At 37.2% G+C, this 18,877-nt stretch overlaps 2 protein-coding genes and 3 long non-coding RNA genes across 5 annotated transcripts; all 5 read right to left on the bottom strand.

Moving 5' to 3' along the window:
• Positions 1 to 1,072: 1,072 nt before the first annotated feature.
• LOC131737865 (uncharacterized) lies at positions 1,073 to 2,534 on the bottom strand. Its single transcript, XR_009329442.1, has 3 exons — positions 1,987 to 2,534; positions 1,471 to 1,610; positions 1,073 to 1,166 (listed from the first exon to the last, which is right to left on the bottom strand). It is a non-coding gene; the product is annotated as an uncharacterized LOC131737865 (long non-coding RNA).
• Positions 2,535 to 7,000: 4,466 nt separating this feature from the next.
• Positions 7,001 to 9,131, bottom strand: LOC131737866 (uncharacterized). The gene is made up of 4 exons (XR_009329443.1): positions 8,619 to 9,131; positions 7,978 to 8,228; positions 7,462 to 7,601; positions 7,001 to 7,157 (listed from the first exon to the last, which is right to left on the bottom strand). It is a non-coding gene; the product is annotated as an uncharacterized LOC131737866 (long non-coding RNA).
• A 130-nt stretch (positions 9,132 to 9,261) lies between these two features.
• LOC131737881 (uncharacterized) lies at positions 9,262 to 11,344 on the bottom strand. Its single transcript, XM_059029658.1, has 4 exons — positions 10,937 to 11,344; positions 10,009 to 10,184; positions 9,728 to 9,883; positions 9,262 to 9,510 (listed from the first exon to the last, which is right to left on the bottom strand). The coding sequence occupies exons 1-4, from the start codon at positions 11,136 to 11,138 to the stop codon at positions 9,262 to 9,264; spliced, it is 783 nt and encodes a 260-aa protein (XP_058885641.1). The 5' UTR covers positions 11,139 to 11,344.
• A 1,646-nt stretch (positions 11,345 to 12,990) lies between these two features.
• LOC131737867 (uncharacterized) lies at positions 12,991 to 15,121 on the bottom strand. The gene is made up of 4 exons (XR_009329444.1): positions 14,609 to 15,121; positions 13,968 to 14,218; positions 13,452 to 13,591; positions 12,991 to 13,147 (listed from the first exon to the last, which is right to left on the bottom strand). It is a non-coding gene; the product is annotated as an uncharacterized LOC131737867 (long non-coding RNA).
• Positions 15,122 to 15,251: 130 nt separating this feature from the next.
• LOC131737882 (uncharacterized) lies at positions 15,252 to 17,334 on the bottom strand. Its single transcript, XM_059029659.1, has 4 exons — positions 16,927 to 17,334; positions 15,999 to 16,174; positions 15,718 to 15,873; positions 15,252 to 15,500 (listed from the first exon to the last, which is right to left on the bottom strand). Exons 1-4 carry the CDS (start codon positions 17,126 to 17,128, stop codon positions 15,252 to 15,254), a joined length of 783 nt encoding a protein of 260 aa, XP_058885642.1. The 5' UTR covers positions 17,129 to 17,334.
• Between the last annotated feature and the right edge of the window lie 1,543 nt (positions 17,335 to 18,877).

Genomic DNA, 18,877 nt, shown 5'->3' on the forward strand with positions numbered 1-18,877 from the left:
TTCATGCAGTTCAGTTTATATCTCAATAACCTTTGGTCTCCTTTGCCACAATAATCAGCGAATGCATGCAATTGAAAATGAGAAGTTTTGCACAATTACTTCTGATAAGAACCACATAAATAGACAAACTTACAGTTTCATAATGTACATTTATTAAAGATAAACTCCCATCGAGTAAAATGACTGTCTTGCATTGCTAATACAACTTTGACACTTGGACCACTCTCATCCCAGGAGTACACTGGTGCTACTCAATAGCTTAATAGATGGGGCCTGAAGCCAGCTGTCCACAGCTTTCCAGCAATGGAAAAAAAAATACATCAATCCTGTTGCAAACAATTGTGGGATTGTATCATGTAAGTTGAACAAAAATAAATAAATAATTAGAAAAAAAACATGAATGCTGTGCGAAACAATTAGGGTTGGGCTTCCAGATAGTAGTCAACAGGATTACTTATGAAACCACTGATAAACAACAAAACTCCAGTAATGTGTTGCCTGCCATCTAGTGGAGAGAAAGTATAATTACACCATACTCTTTCAATACGAGAGTAGCATTTTCCTAATTTTACTTTAAATTACAGATACATATTATATTAGTATTTTTTGTCATGATGTAGTAAATCTTGTCTCAAATGGTTGATTATGAATAAACAGCTGAAAGGAACTGTTATCATCTTGTCCATTATGTGTATGTGTGTAATTCCCTTATTACTGGAATCATAGCTAGCACAGTGTAAAATGATGTTCACATAATGACGTCAAGGTGTCAATTATAATCAGCTGACTTTGTTAACACTTTCTTCAGGCATTCAATATATTAGGCTAATATTGAGCAGAAAAGCCTGTTTGCCTGATTTGAAAGGGACCCTTGTACTGTAGAAAGTGTTTAATATAAATATCGACCTGCTCCCGCCACTACTGAACATGCTGCATATTTGTATTTCATTAAAAAAAAACAAAAAAAAAACACTGAACACCACACATTTTTAAGAACGGTATTGTTTTATTGACAAACCAGCAATAAAAGAATCTGTAGAGCTGGTAAAGCTCAAGACTGTGCTTGAGGGCCACAGTTCTCACTGGTTTAGGACGTTATGTGTCCATCACATCAGATACAATGCAATAGATGATCGTTGCTGTGTCCATAGCGATGCAGGACAATTCTGAAAAATAATACAACCAATTACCTATCAAATATATATATATTTTCTCAATGTTTTTTTTTTTCATATACAGATCATGGAAGTAAATTGATCATAATACAATTATATCATCGTTCAAGCTGCGATGACTTTTTAAAGAAGTAGGACATTGCAATCCGGCCTGAATCAATAAAAGAACGATTTCTATCTATTCATCCAATCAAAATCCTCTTCTTAACTGGTTATTCTTCTATATCAATTAACCTAATCCTGCCTCTTAATGGTCCCCATGAGGAACACATACAGTAAACAGAACATGACTTACATCAGCTCTATGATTCAGCTCCTCATCCAATGGAAGAAGCTCCACTTGATCCCTGTTTCCACCCATAGATGGCAGCAAAAAAGAAGGCTGCTTCTTCTCTGCACATTCCACCATGGGTGAGTCAGGACTGTCAGTGGGTTCTGAAAAATAATACAACAAATTAACTTATTAAGTTTACAGATGAAGTCTGTCTGGGTATATTTGAAAATATTATTTCAGATGGCTTGACATGGACTTGACTATTTGACCTATAAAAATCATCTCTCAACTGATGAGCTAGATCAGTTCATTTTAAAGCAGGTGAGATTTCTGTTAGATTATTTAATTAGTAGTTCAAATACTTTGTTTGTTGCATACAGTGTGGTAGTTGTATTTAACCCAATCCTGTTTCTCTTGATTTCCATCTATTTGTCCAATCATAATCATCTTTTTAACTGATTATTCTTCTATATTAAGTAATCCTGCCCCTTAATGGTCCCCATGAGGAACACATACAGTAAACAGAACATGACTTACATCAGCTGTGTGATCCAGCTCCTCATCCAATGGAAGAAGCTCCACTTGATCCCTGTTTCCACCCATAGATGGCAGCAAAAAAGAAGGCTGCTTCTTCTCTGCACATTCCACCATGGGTGACTCAGGACTGCCAGTGGACAACAAAGAGGCTAAACTGGATTCCTATTGATACCCATGGATGGCAGCTAAAAAGAAGATGTCTTCTTTTCTGCACAATCCGCCATGGGTGCTTTCAGAACTGCCAGTGGGTTCTGAAAAAGAATGTAACCAATGACCTATCTTATGCGTTTTTAAGAACATTTATAAGGCAGTACAATAGAGATCTTTCTGGGCTTATTTGAAAACATTTTAATTATTAATTTTGAGATGCATGATAATATAAAAAAAATGGTATCAAAGAAGGTGGATTACTTGATTTTAGAACTTCATCCAACAATAAGACGTGAAGCTGAAATGCACTGTGTAATGAGATGACATGACAATACAGTGACATCACTGCTTGATGTCATTGATACCATCATAAAGCTGTGACATCATTACTTGATATAACTGTGCAAAAGCGACTTTTCTATGAACTTAGATGTGAAGGTTTTTTCTTCTTTTTTTAACTATTGAAAAAATAAAATAAGTCTTTTTATTACCTGATTGTCTTTGTTGTCCAGGTTTCTGATAGGTGTGTTGGATAATGGTGGGGTTCCTTTTGGGAATAAAGGATTCATAAAATGCCTGGATTCATGACAATGTTTGATTTAGTGTGCCCAATTAGTTATTTACCTCTGCCGATTTCAAATGCCTAAATATTCTTTTCCCAATTTGAAAGGCCTGGATATTCACCCTATTTTGAAATGCCCAATATTTCTCCCTAATTTGAAATGCCCAATTTCCGTGTCCCCTCACTGCAGCAACCCACATACTGACCACAGAGTCTAGCCAATCGCAACGTTTCACCTGACGAACCTAAGCAGCAAATGTGGCCAAGCTATTGAACCCTGGAAGGAAACAGTTACAGTCAGCTTGGCTGGTCTCTGCCCAGTCTCGACAGGTGCCTGCCCAGGGGTTGCTGTGGCACAGTGAGGTGAACCAACCCCATCCGATTTTCCCTCCCTAACCCGTGGGAGCGCAATGGCCAATGAAGCGCTCAATAAGGGCCCCCAGTCAAGATCGGCAACTTGACGCAACCAGGATTTGAATTAGCAAGCTTCTGATTGCATGACCCCCCCTGCACTCCACAAGGCAGTGCTTTTACCAGGTGAGTCACTGAGGACCCTAAAGGGGAACGGGGGCTTAAACAAAGTCATGTGAGTCACAGCTGACGAGACTCAGACTATCAGTATCTGTAACGTCAGGCTGCTCATCGCTGAAATCTCCAGCTGCCTCAGTATCCTCCAGTGATGGATTCTGATCGACAGGTTTTTCCTCCTTGGAGGCCACCACTGCAGGTGGCTGCCAGTCAGGCTGCAATCCTTTGTAGAATAGGTTTGACATCGCTATTCTGCTTAACAGGCCCCGGCGATAGAGGACCAGTAGAGGTTGCTGTTCACAAAAAGTAAAAATAAATAAATAAATAAATAAATAAATAAATAAATAAATAACTTGATTTTTTAACTATTCTTCTACTAAACTGATATAAACATGGGTTATGAGGGATCTATAACTTTCTTGAATCAGAAGCAATGGTGCACTCGCTGTATAATGATAATTTGAATGTACAACTGCATTTGACTAAATACAAATTAAGATCTTGATTTACATTAGCTGTCCTGTCCAGCTTATCATTCTCCATGTCCAACCGATAAGGAGCCGGCTGCACTGGGTTTCTTTTCTTGCGCATGGCAGGAAGCTTGAATGACATTTTCTTCTGCTCTGCGCATTTGAGTTTAAGTTTTTGAGCAGCAGTCAGAGGTGTCTGAAAAGGAATGCCAAAAAAATCTTGTTATTCTTTTTGTACACATTAAAATAAGTCATGTCCCCATTTCAATGTACAATATTAGTGCAACATCTTTAATATAAAAATAATAAGTATTTTTATTACCTCATTGTCTTTGGTGTCGCCATCATGGTCAATGACTAACCTGTCCATTCTTTTCTTTAGGACTGTTTTCTGGGAGACAAGGATCTCTACCAGTACAGGATCATTCATCAAGGCCAAGCTCTCTTTAAGCCTCTCTTCAGGGAGGATGGGCTTGAGGGGCCTTGTCTTTGAAGGACCTTCACCAGAACAAGAAATTACAAATCAGAGCAGAGCGCAATCAGGCTAAAATGAAAATGTGAATTTCTAAAATCTGAATATTGAACTACAACAATAATATACTTGCTAAAAAGTGAAATAAGGATCATTTTCAGCAACCTCTGAGCTATTTTGTTTTGTTCTCTACTCAGGTTTCCCCAAGAAATCCCTTTTATAATTAACTGTATGTTTTCATTTTGTTTTCACTCTGTTTTCTACAAATACCTTTTATTTTTGGGAACACATGGCTTGCCTTTGCCATTTCCCATTCAGATTTAATGACATGACCCACAATGAACCATAAAAATACATCATGAGTACAAAAGTGGTTCTCGTTTTGAAATGAATATGGCTTTGGATTATATTTTAATGAGATCTAAACATTATAGTTAATGGCACGCAAAATTTCTTGACCAGAACAAACATATTCTCACTTTAGCAACATCATTTTTACTAATTTATAGTCATATTTATATTTAACTTTTTATTTATTTTATATTTGACATTATATTTTCACATACAGTATTGATTTACAGCAGTTTACAATATTATCAATTATATGATGAATGATACTCAGATAATAGTACATTTTTGGATAAACATTCAGTAAAATACTATTGAATTTAGGATTTTTATTTTACAATTTACAGTTTTGAAGCCTTAATGACTGAAAAAGCCTGAATAAATCGATAAACAAACACACAACACGCTAAGAACGAAGAAAAATAATTACCTTTAGGAAAATCATAATCATTCTGAGGGGGGTTAAATTTTTTCACCCTTGTTTTAGCAGTGCAACAAAACAAGTGAAAGGCACTAAAATTGCTGGCCAGTTTCTTTCTGAGAGATGTTTTCTTCTCATCTGCGACCCAGGCCATTCTCCGAGGACGGTCCTCCTGTTTCCGTGGTCGGGCGGTGCTTTGATTGGATCCCATTGGAATTTTTACAAAAAGGATCAATTCTGATCAATTAAAGAGGTGTTTGCTTTCGAAATGCTGTGCAAGACTGACATGGGCTTGTCCAAAAGCCTCAGTCTGGATCCTGGGTCATGCTGTCAACATAAAGGAAATATTGTGAGGTCATGAGTGATGCCTAGGAGAACTGTGATGTCATTAGAAACACAGTGAAAAGTGGTTTCAGGGTAAAGTAAAACCTGTTATGTCCACAGGCATATACATAATATAAAATATGCAATTAAGTAAGTATGTCTGCAGGAAGCTGTTATATCCCTTTGTATGCCCTGTAATTCTCAGCCTGTGACACCAGGTTTCTAGCACTGGAAACATGTTTAACATGTTGTTAGTTTGGATGTTTAGAAGAAATAAGATAATTACAAAAAAAGAAAACACTGTTAAATACAGTTTTGTTAAGTGTGATTAGCGGGTTGTCAAAGTTTTGATTTGGTCCGGGCCTTGATCTAAAGGTAGCTGATCAGCACATTTTGGCTGATCTAGTTTATATTATATAGAATCCTAGGCAACTAGAACTGAAGAGCAGCTCTGAACTAATGTAAAAGCACCTTAACCTAGAAAAAAAAAAAAAAAAACAGTGTAAAAAAACAAAACAAAACAAAAAAAACAGTGTCTTTCTTACTTGACAAGATCCTCGGAGGAAGGACAGAAGATTTCTGCAGGCTGGTAGGAGGAAACCAAACTGGAAAGTCAGCGCAGACAAGAAGTATTCCTGTCTGCAAGTTCAATCAGTACTAAAACGATCCAGTGCAGCCACCTTGCTTCAACCTGCTGCTTACAGTTGGAATTTTAGACCCGAATAGCCACGTCTTCTTTGTTTTGACTGGGTACTAATAAAATAAATTATTGGATGGGACAAATAACATGACAACGAACGTGCTGCTTACATTGACTTTATTAAAGTATGCCAGATGCCCTTGTGTAACCGAGTTTTTGGGCTTTTTCTAATCGATTTCCACATCTGTATAACTTGGCAAAGCTTTGCCTTAACTTCCAACCAATTCAGTGGATGCAGACATGCAGTCTCAATGTATGGGCAAGTCAACTGCAGGGGGATGCTGCATACTTGCCTTTAATAAATGCCAGCGCTCTGTTTTCTTAAGGAAGCAAGTACCACTATTTTTAGGCTTTATAGTGTTCTGAAATACTGTCTACTTAGGTTTATTTAATGTTTAAACATGTCTGCAAAATGTCAGCGAAATCCTAATTTTATTCCGCAACATACCCGTGAAAAATACGTAAATTTACCGCGATTTAAGTAGACCCCTACTTATGAAAGCACTGATAAACAATAAAACTCCAGTAATGTGTTGCCTGACGTGTAGTGGAGAGAAGTATAATTACACCATACTCTTTCAATACAAGAGTAGCATTTTCCTAATTTTACTTTAAATTACAGATACATATTATATTAGTATTTTTTGTCATGATGTAGTAAATCTTGCCTCAAATGGTTGATTATGAATAAACAGCTGAAAGGAACTGTTATCATCTTGTCCATTATGTGTATGTGTGTAATTCCCTTATTACTGGAATCATAGCTAGCACAGTGTAAAATGATGTTCACATAATGACGTCAAGGTGTCAATTATAATCAGCTGACTTTGTTAACACTTTCTTCAGGCATTCGATATATTAGGCTAATATTGAGCAGAAAAGCCTGTTTGCCTGATTTGAAAGGGATCCTTGTACTGTAGACAGTGTTTAATATAAATATCGACCTGCTCCCGCCACTACTGAACATGCTGCATATTTGTATTTCATTAAAAAAAAAAAACACTGAACACCACACATTTTTAAGAACGGTATTGTTTTATTGACAAACCAGCAATAAAAGAATCTGTAGAGCTGGTAAAGCTCAAGACTGTGCTTGAGGGCCACAGTTCTCACTGGTTTAGGAGGTTATGTGTCCATCACATCAGATACAATGCAATAGATGATCGTTGCTGTGTCCATAGCGATGCAGGACAATTCTGAAAAATAATACAACCAATTACCTATCAAATATATATATATTTTCTCAATGTTTTTTTTTTTCATATATAGATCATGGAAGTAAATTGATCATAATACAATTATATCATCGTTCAAGCTGCGATGACTTTTTAAAGAAGTAGGACATGGCAATCCGGCCTGAATCAATAAAAGAACGATTTCTATCTATTCATCCAATCAAAATCCTCTTTTTAACTGGTTATTCTTCTATATCAATTAACCTAATCCTGCCTCTTAATGGTCCCCATGAGGAACACATACAGTAAACAGAACATGACTTACATCAGCTCTATGATTCAGCTCCTCATCCAATGGAAGAAGCTCCACTTGATCCCTGTTTCCACCCATAGATGGCAGCAAAAAAGAAGGCTGCTTCTTCTCTGCACATTCCACCATGGGTGAGTCAGGACTGTCAGTGGGTTCTGAAAAATAATACAACAAATTAACTTATTAAGTTTACAGATGAAGTCTGTCTGGGTATATTTGAAAATATTATTTCAGATGGCTTGACATGGACTTGACTATTTGACCTATAAAAATCATCTCTCAACTGATGAGCTAGATCAGTTCATTTTAAAGCAGGTGAGATTTCTGTTAGATTATTTAATTAGTAGTTCAAATACTTTGTTTGTTGCATACAGTGTGGTAGTTGTATTTAACCCAATCCTGTTTCTCTTGATTTCCATCTATTTGTCCAATCATAATCATCTTTTTAACTGATTATTCTTCTATATTAAGTAATCCTGCCCCTTAATGGTCCCCATGAGGAACACATAGAGTAAACAGAACATGACTTACATCAGCTGTGTGATCCAGCTCCTCATCCAATGGAAGAAGCTCCACTTGATCCCTGTTTCCACCCATAGATGGCAGCAAAAAAGAAGGCTGCTTCTTCTCTGCACATTCCACCATGGGTGAGTCAGGACTGCCAGTGGACAACAAAGAGGCTAAACTGGGTTCCTATTGATACCCATGGATGGCAGCTAAAAAGAAGATGTCTTCTTTTCTGCACAATCCGCCATGGGTGCTTTCAGAACTGCCAGTGGGTTCTGAAAAAGAATGTAACCAATGACCTATCTTATGCGTTTTTAAGAACATTTATAAGGCAGTACAATAGAGATCTTTCTGGGCTTATTTGAAAACATTTTAATTCTTAATTTTGAGATGCATGATAATATAAAAAAAATGGTATCAAAGAAGGTGGATTACTTGATTTTAGAACTTCATCCAACAATAAGACGTGAAGCTGAAATGCACTGTGTAATGAGATGACATGACAATACAGTGACATCACTGCTTGATGTCATTGATACCATCATAAAGCTGTGACATCATTACTTGATATAACTGTGCAAAAGTGACTTTTCTATGAACTTAGATGTGAAGGTTTTTTCTTCTTTTTTTAACTATTGAAAAAATAAAATAAGTCTTTTTATTACCTGATTGTCTTTGTTGTCCAGGTTTCTGATAGGTGTGTTGGTTAATGGTGGGTTTCCTTTTGGGAATAAAGGATTCATAAAATGCCTGGATTCATGACAATGTTTGATTTAGTGTGCCCAATTAGTTATTTACCTCTGCCGATTTCAAATGCCTAAATATTCTTTTCCCAATTTGAAAGGCCTGGATATTCACCCTATTTTGAAATGCCCAATATTTCTCCCTAATTTGAAATGCCCAATTTCCGTGTCCCCTCACTGCAGCAACCCACATACTGACCACAGAGTCTAGCCAATCGCAACGTTTCACCTGACGAACCTAAGCAGCAAATGTGGCCAAGCTATTGAACCCTGGAAGGAAACAGTTACAGTCAGCTTGGCTGGTCTCTGCCCAGTCTCGACAGGTGCCTGCCCAGGGGTTGCTGTGGCACAGTGAGGTGAACCAACCCCATCCGATTTTCCCTCCCTAACCCGTGGGAGCGCAATGGCCAATGAAGCGCTCAATAAGGGCCCCCAGTCAAGATCGGCAACTTGACGCAACCAGGATTTGAATTAGTAAGCTTCTGATTGCATGACCCCCCCTGCACTCCACAAGGCAGTGCTTTTACCAGGTGAGTCACTGAGGACCCTAAAGGGGAACGGGGGCTTAAACAAAGTCATGTGAGTCACAGCTGACGAGACTCAGACTATCAGTATCTGTAACGTCAGGCTGCTCATCGCTGAAATCTCCAGCTGCCTCAGTATCCTCCAGTGATGGATTCTGATCGACAGGTTTTTCCTCCTTGGAGGCCACCACTGCAGGTGGCTGCCAGTCAGGCTGCAATCCTTTGTAGAATAGGTTTGACATCGCTATTCTGCTTAACAGGCCCCGGCGATAGAGGACCAGTAGAGGTTGCTGTTCACAAAAAGTAAAAATAAATAAATAAATAAATAAATAAATAAATAAATAAATAACTTGATTTTTTAACTATTCTTCTACTAAACTGATATAAACATGGGTTATGAGGGATCTATAACTTTCTTGAATCAGAAGCAATGGTGCACTCGCTGTATAATGATAATTTGAATGTACAACTGCATTTGACTAAATACAAATTAAGATCTTGATTTACATTAGCTGTCCTGTCCAGCTTATCATTCTCCATGTCCAACCGATAAGGAGCCGCCTGCACTGGGTTTCTTTTCTTGCGCATGGCAGGAAGCTTGAATGACATTTTCTTCTGCTCTGCGCATTTGAGTTTAAGTTTTTGAGCAGCAGTCAGAGGTGTCTGAAAAGGAATGCCAAAAAAATCTTGTTATTCTTTTTGTACACATTAAAATAAGTCATGTCCCCATTTCAATGTACAATATTAGTGCAACATCTTAATATAAAAATAATAAGTATTTTTATTACCTCATTGTCTTTGGTGTCGCCATCATGGTCAATGACTAACCTGTCCATTCTTTTCTTTAGGACTGTTTTCTGGGAGACAAGGATCTCTACCAGTACAGGATCCTTCATCAAGGCCAAGCTCTCTTTAAGCCTCTCTTCAGGGAGGATGGGCTTGAGGGGCCTTGTCTTTGAAGGACCTTCACCAGAACAAGAAATTACAAATCAGAGCAGAGCGCAATCAGGCTAAAATGAAAATGTGAATTTCTAAAATCTGAATATTGAACTACAACAATAATATACTTGCTAAAAAGTGAAATAAGGATCATTTTCAGCAACCTCTGAGCTATTTTGTTTTGTTCTCTACTCAGGTTTCCCCAAGAAATCCCTTTTATAATTAACTGTATGTTTTCATTTTGTTTTCACTCTGTTTTCTACAAATACCTTTTATTTTTGGGAACACATGGCTTGCCTTTGCCATTTCCCATTCAGATTTAATGACATGACCCACAATGAACCATAAAAATACATCATGAGTACAAAAGTGGTTCTCGTTTTGAAATGAATATGGCTTTGGATTATATTTTAATGAGATCTAAACATTATAGTTAATGGCACGCAAAATTTCTTGACCAGAACAAACATATTCTCACTTTAGCAACATCATTTTTACTAATTTATAGTCATATTTATATTTAACATTTTATTTATTTTATATTTGACATTATATTTTCACATACAGTATTGATTTACAGCAGTTTACAATATTATCAATTATATGATGAATGATACTCAGATAATAGTACATTTTTGGATAAACATTCAGTAAAATACTATTGAATTTAGGATTTTTATTTTACAATTTACAGTTTTGAAGCCTTAATGACTGAAAAAGCCTGAATAAATCGATAAACAAACACACAACACGCTAAGAACGAAGAAAAATAATTACCTTTAGGAAAATCATAATCATTCTGAGGGGGGTTAAATTTTTTCACCCTTGTTTTAGCAGTGCAACAAAACAAGTGAAAGGCACTAAAATTGCTGGCCAGTTTCTTTCTGAGAGATGTTTTCTTCTCATCTGCGACCCAGGCCATTCTCCGAGGACGGTCCTCCTGTTTCCGTGGTCGGGCGGTGCTTTGATTGGATCCCATTGGAATTTTTACAAAAAGGATCAATTCTGATCAATTAAAGAGGTGTTTGCTTTCGAAATGCTGTGCAAGACTGACATGGGCTTGTCCAAAAGCCTCAGTCTGGATCCTGGGTCATGCTGTCAACATAAAGGAAATATTGTGAGGTCATGAGTGATGCCTAGGAGAACTGTGATGTCATTAGAAACACAGTGAAAAGTGGTTTCAGGGTAAAGTAAAACCTGTTATGTCCACAGGCATATACATAATATAAAATATGCAATTAAGTAAGTATGTCTGCAGGAAGCTGTTATATCCCTTTGTATGCCCTGTAATTCTCAGCCTGTGACACCAGGTTTCTAGCACTGGAAACATGTTTAACATGTTGTTAGTTTGGATGTTTAGAAGAAATAAGATAATTACAAAAAAAGAAAACACTGTTAAATACAGTTTTGTTAAGTGTGATTAGCGGGTTGTCAAAGTTTTGATTTGGTCCGGGCCTTGATCTAAAGGTAGCTGATCAGCACATTTTGGCTGATCTAGTTTATATTATATAGAATCCTAGGCAACTAGAACTGAAGAGCAGCTCTGAACTAATGTAAAAGCACCTTAACCTAGAAAAAAAAAAAAAAAAACAGTGTAAAAAAACAAAACAAAACAAAAAAAACAGTGTCTTTCTTACTTGACAAGATCCTCGGAGGAAGGACAGAAGATTTCTGCAGGCTGGTAGGAGGAAACCAAACTGGAAAGTCAGCGCAGACAAGAAGTATTCCTGTCTGCAAGTTCAATCAGTACTAAAACGATCCAGTGCAGCCACCTTGCTTCAACCTGCTGCTTACAGTTGGAATTTTAGACCCGAATAGCCACGTCTTCTTTGTTTTGACTGGGTACTAATAAAATAAATTATTGGATGGGACAAATAACATGACAACGAACGTGCTGCTTACATTGACTTTATTAAAGTATGCCAGATGCCCTTGTGTAACCGAGTTTTTGGGCTTTTTCTAATCGATTTCCACATCTGTATAACTTGGCAAAGCTTTGCCTTAACTTCCAACCAATTCAGTGGATGCAGACATGCAGTCTCAATGTATGGGCAAGTCAACTGCAGGGGGATGCTGCATACTTGCCTTTAATAAATGCCAGCGCTCTGTTTTCTTAAGGAAGCAAGTACCACTATTTTTAGGCTTTATAGTGTTCTGAAATACTGTCTACTTAGGTTTATTTAATGTTTAAACATGTCTGCAAAATGTCAGCGAAATCCTAATTTTATTCCGCAACATACCCGTGAAAAATACGTAAATTTACCGCGATTTAAGTAGACCCCTACTTATGAAAGCACTGATAAACAATAAAACTCCAGTAATGTGTTGCCTGACGTGTAGTGGAGAGAAGTATAATTACACCATACTCTTTCAATACAAGAGTAGCATTTTCCTAATTTTACTTTAAATTACAGATACATATTATATTAGTATTTTTTGTCATGATGTAGTAAATCTTGCCTCAAATGGTTGATTATGAATAAACAGCTGAAAGGAACTGTTATCATCTTGTCCATTATGTGTATGTGTGTAATTCCCTTATTACTGGAATCATAGCTAGCACAGTGTAAAATGATGTTCACATAATGACGTCAAGGTGTCAATTATAATCAGCTGACTTTGTTAACACTTTCTTCAGGCATTCGATATATTAGGCTAATATTGAGCAGAAAAGCCTGTTTGCCTGATTTGAAAGGGATCCTTGTACTGTAGACAGTGTTTAATATAAATATCGACCTGCTCCCGCCACTACTGAACATGCTGCATATTTGTATTTCATTAAAAAAAAAAAACACTGAACACCACACATTTTTAAGAACGGTATTGTTTTATTGACAAACCAGCAATAAAAGAATCTGTAGAGCTGGTAAAGCTCAAGACTGTGCTTGAGGGCCACAGTTCTCACTGGTTTAGGAGGTTATGTGTCCATCACATCAGATACAATGCAATAGATGATCGTTGCTGTGTCCATAGCGATGCAGGACAATTCTGAAAAATAATACAACCAATTACCTATCAAATATATATATATTTTCTCAATGTTTTTTTTTTTCATATATAGATCATGGAAGTAAATTGATCATAATACAATTATATCATCGTTCAAGCTGCGATGACTTTTTAAAGAAGTAGGACATGGCAATCCGGCCTGAATCAATAAAAGAACGATTTCTATCTATTCATCCAATCAAAATCCTCTTTTTAACTGGTTATTCTTCTATATCAATTAACCTAATCCTGCCTCTTAATGGTCCCCATGAGGAACACATACAGTAAACAGAACATGACTTACATCAGCTCTATGATTCAGCTCCTCATCCAATGGAAGAAGCTCCACTTGATCCCTGTTTCCACCCATAGATGGCAGCAAAAAAGAAGGCTGCTTCTTCTCTGCACATTCCACCATGGGTGAGTCAGGACTGTCAGTGGGTTCTGAAAAATAATACAACAAATTAACTTATTAAGTTTACAGATGAAGTCTGTCTGGGTATATTTGAAAATATTATTTCAGATGGCTTGACATGGACTTGACTATTTGACCTATAAAAATCATCTCTCAACTGATGAGCTAGATCAGTTCATTTTAAAGCAGGTGAGATTTCTGTTAGATTATTTAATTAGTAGTTCAAATACTTTGTTTGTTGCATACAGTGTGGTAGTTGTATTTAACCCAATCCTGTTTCTCTTGATTTCCATCTATTTGTCCAATCATAATCATCTTTTTAACTGATTATTCTTCTATATTAAGTAATCCTGCCCCTTAATGGTCCCCATGAGGAACACATAGAGTAAACAGAACATGACTTACATCAGCTGTGTGATCCAGCTCCTCATCCAATGGAAGAAGCTCCACTTGATCCCTGTTTCCACCCATAGATGGCAGCAAAAAAGAAGGCTGCTTCTTCTCTGCACATTCCACCATGGGTGAGTCAGGACTGCCAGTGGACAACAAAGAGGCTAAACTGGGTTCCTATTGATACCCATGGATGGCAGCTAAAAAGAAGATGTCTTCTTTTCTGCACAATCCGCCATGGGTGCTTTCAGAACTGCCAGTGGGTTCTGAAAAAGAATGTAACCAATGACCTATCTTATGCGTTTTTAAGAACATTTATAAGGCAGTACAATAGAGATCTTTCTGGGCTTATTTGAAAACATTTTAATTCTTAATTTTGAGATGCATGATAATATAAAAAAAATGGTATCAAAGAAGGTGGATTACTTGATTTTAGAACTTCATCCAACAATAAGACGTGAAGCTGAAATGCACTGTGTAATGAGATGACATGACAATACAGTGACATCACTGCTTGATGTCATTGATACCATCATAAAGCTGTGACATCATTACTTGATATAACTGTGCAAAAGTGACTTTTCTATGAACTTAGATGTGAAGGTTTTTTCTTCTTTTTTTAACTATTGAAAAAATAAAATAAGTCTTTTTATTACCTGATTGTCTTTGTTGTCCAGGTTTCTGATAGGTGTGTTGGTTAATGGTGGGTTTCCTTTTGGGAATAAAGGATTCATAAAATGCCTGGATTCATGACAATGTTTGATTTAGTGTGCCCAATTAGTTATTTACCTCTGCCGATTTCAAATGCCTAAATATTCTTTTCCCAATTTGAAAGGCCTGGATATTCACCCTATTTTGAAATGCCCAATATTTCTCCCTAATTTGAAATGCCCAATTTCCGTGTCCCCTCACTGCAGCAACCCACATACTGACCACAGAGTCTAGCCAATCGCAACGTTTCACCTGACGAACCTAAGCAGCAAATGTGGCCAAGCTATTGAACCCTGGAAGGAAACAGTTACAGTCAGCTTGGCTGGTCTCTGCCCAGTCTCGACAGGTGCCTGCCCAGGGGTTGCTGTGGCACAGTGAGGTGAACCAACCCCATCCGATTTTCCCTCCCTAACCCGTGGGAGCGCAATGGCCAATGAAGCGCTCAATAAGGGCCCCCAGTCAAGATCGGCAACTTGACGCAACCAGGATTTGAATTAGTAAGCTTCTGATTGCATGACCCCCCCTGCACTCCACAAGGCAGTGCTTTTACCAGGTGAGTCACTGAGGACCCTAAAGGGGAACGGGGGCTTAAACAAAGTCATGTGAGTCACAGCTGACGAGACTCAGACTATCAGTATCTGTAACGTCAGGCTGCTCATCGCTGAAATCTCCAGCTGCCTCAGTATCCTCCAGTGATGGATTCTGATCGACAGGTTTTTCCTCCTTGGAGGCCACCACTGCAGGTGGCTGCCAGTCAGGCTGCAATCCTTTGTAGAATAGGTTTGACATCGCTATTCTGCTTAACAGGCCCCGGCGATAGAGGACCAGTAGAGGTTGCTGTTCACAAAAAGTAAAAATAAATAAATAAATAAATAAATAAATAAATAAATAAATAACTTGATTTTTTAACTATTCTTCTACTAAACTGATATAAACATGGGTTATGAGGGATCTATAACTTTCTTGAATCAGAAGCAATGGTGCACTCGCTGTATAATGATAATTTGAATGTACAACTGCATTTGACTAAATACAAATTAAGATCTTGATTTACATTAGCTGTCCTGTCCAGCTTATCATTCTCCATGTCCAACCGATAAGGAGCCGCCTGCACTGGGTTTCTTTTCTTGCGCATGGCAGGAAGCTTGAATGACATTTTCTTCTGCTCTGCGCATTTGAGTTTAAGTTTTTGAGCAGCAGTCAGAGGTGTCTGAAAAGGAATGCCAAAAAAATCTTGTTATTCTTTTTGTACACATTAAAATAAGTCATGTCCCCATTTCAATGTACAATATTAGTGCAACATCTTAATATAAAAATAATAAGTATTTTTATTACCTCATTGTCTTTGGTGTCGCCATCATGGTCAATGACTAACCTGTCCATTCTTTTCTTTAGGACTGTTTTCTGGGAGACAAGGATCTCTACCAGTACAGGATCCTTCATCAAGGCCAAGCTCTCTTTAAGCCTCTCTTCAGGGAGGATGGGCTTGAGGGGCCTTGTCTTTGAAGGACCTTCACCAGAACAAGAAATTACAAATCAGAGCAGAGCGCAATCAGGCTAAAATGAAAATGTGAATTTCTAAAATCTGAATATTGAACTACAACAATAATATACTTGCTAAAAAGTGAAATAAGGATCATTTTCAGCAACCTCTGAGCTATTTTGTTTTGTTCTCTACTCAGGTTTCCCCAAGAAATCCCTTTTATAATTAACTGTATGTTTTCATTTTGTTTTCACTCTGTTTTCTACAAATACCTTTTATTTTTGGGAACACATGGCTTGCCTTTGCCATTTCCCATTCAGATTTAATGACATGACCCACAATGAACCATAAAAATACATCATGAGTACAAAAGTGGTTCTCGTTTTGAAATGAATATGGCTTTGGATTATATTTTAATGAGATCTAAACATTATAGTTAATGGCACGCAAAATTTCTTGACCAGAACAAACATATTCTCACTTTAGCAACATCATTTTTACTAATTTATAGTCATATTTATATTTAACATTTTATTTATTTTATATTTGACATTATATTTTCACATACAGTATTGATTTACAGCAGTTTACAATATTATCAATTATATGATGAATGATACTCAGATAATAGTACATTTTTGGATAAACATTCAGTAAAATACTATTGAATTTAGGATTTTTATTTTACAATTTACAGTTTTGAAGCCTTAATGACTGAAAAAGCCTGAATAAATCGATAAACAAACACACAACACGCTAAGAACGAAGAAAAATAATTACCTTTAGGAAAATCATAATCATTCTGAGGGGGGTTAAATTTTTTCACCCTTGTTTTAGCAGTGCAACAAAACAAGTGAAAGGCACTAAAATTGCTGGCCAGTTTCTTTCTGAGAGATGTTTTCTTCTCATCTGCGACCCAGGCCATTCTCCGAGGACGGTCCTCCTGTTTCCGTGGTCGGGCGGTGCTTTGATTGGATCCCATTGGAATTTTTACAAAAAGGATCAATTCTGATCAATTAAAGAGGTGTTTGCTTTCGAAATGCTGTGCAAGACTGACATGGGCTTGTCCAAAAGCCTCAGTCTGGATCCTGGGTCATGCTGTCAACATAAAGGAAATATTGTGAGGTCATGAGTGATGCCTAGGAGAACTGTGATGTCATTAGAAACACAGTGAAAAGTGGTTTCAGGGTAAAGTAAAACCTGTTATGTCCACAGGCATATACATAATATAAAATATGCAATTAAGTAAGTATGTCTGCAGGAAGCTGTTATATCCCTTTGTATGCCCTGTAATTCTCAGCCTGTGACACCAGGTTTCTAGCACTGGAAACATGTTTAACATGTTGTTAGTTTGGATGTTTAGAAGAAATAAGATAATTACAAAAAAAGAAAACACTGTTAAATACAGTTTTGTTAAGTGTGATTAGCGGGTTGTCAAAGTTTTGATTTGGTCCGGGCCTTGATCTAAAGGTAGCTGATCAGCACATTTTGGCTGATCTAGTTTATATTATATAGAATCCTAGGCAACTAGAACTGAAGAGCAGCTCTGAACTAATGTAAAAGCACCTTAACCTAGAAAAAAAAAAAAAAAAACAGTGTAAAAAAACAAAACAAAACAAAAAAAACAGTGTCTTTCTTACTTGACAAGATCCTCGGAGGAAGGACAGAAGATTTCTGCAGGCTGGTAGGAGGAAACCAAACTGGAAAGTCAGCGCAGACAAGAAGTATTCCTGTCTGCAAGTTCAATCAGTACTAAAACGATCCAGTGCAGCCACCTTGCTTCAACCTGCTGCTTACAGTTGGAATTTTAGACCCGAATAGCCACGTCTTCTTTGTTTTGACTGGGTACTAATAAAATAAATTATTGGATGGGACAAATAACATGACAACGAACGTGCTGCTTACATTGACTTTATTAAAGTATGCCAGATGCCCTTGTGTAACCGAGTTTTTGGGCTTTTTCTAATCGATTTCCACATCTGTATAACTTGGCAAAGCTTTGCCTTAACTTCCAACCAATTCAGTGGATGCAGACATGCAGTCTCAATGTATGGGCAAGTCAACTGCAGGGGGATGCTGCATACTTGCCTTTAATAAATGCCAGCGCTCTGTTTTCTTAAGGAAGCAAGTACCACTATTTTTAGGCTTTATAGTGTTCTGAAATACTGTCTACTTAGGTTTATTTAATGTTTAAACATGTCTGCAAAATGTCAGCGAAATCCTAATTTTATTCCGCAACATACCCGTGAAAAATACGTAAATTTACCGCGATTTAAGTAGACCCCTACTTATGAAAGCACTGATAAACAATAAAACTCCAGTAATGTGTTGCCTGACGTGTAGTGGAGAGAAGTATAATTACACCATACTCTTTCAATACAAGAGTAGCATTTTCCTAATTTTACTTTAAATTACAGATACATATTATATTAGTATTTTTTGTCATGATGTAGTAAATCTTGCCTCAAATGGTTGATTATGAATAAACAGCTGAAAGGAACTGTTATCATCTTGTCCATTATGTGTATGTGTGTAATTCCCTTATTACTGGAATCATAGCTAGCACAGTGTAAAATGATGTTCACATAATGACGTCAAGGTGTCAATTATAATCAGCTGACTTTGTTAACACTTTCTTCAGGCATTCGATATATTAGGCTAATATTGAGCAGAAAAGCCTGTTTGCCTGATTTGAAAGGGATCCTTGTACTGTAGACAGTGTTTAATATAA

The sequence above is a fragment of the Acipenser ruthenus genome, chromosome 8 (assembly GCF_902713425.1).
Source record: "Acipenser ruthenus chromosome 8, fAciRut3.2 maternal haplotype, whole genome shotgun sequence".
NCBI classification, from domain to species: Eukaryota; Metazoa; Chordata; class Actinopteri; order Acipenseriformes; family Acipenseridae; genus Acipenser; species Acipenser ruthenus.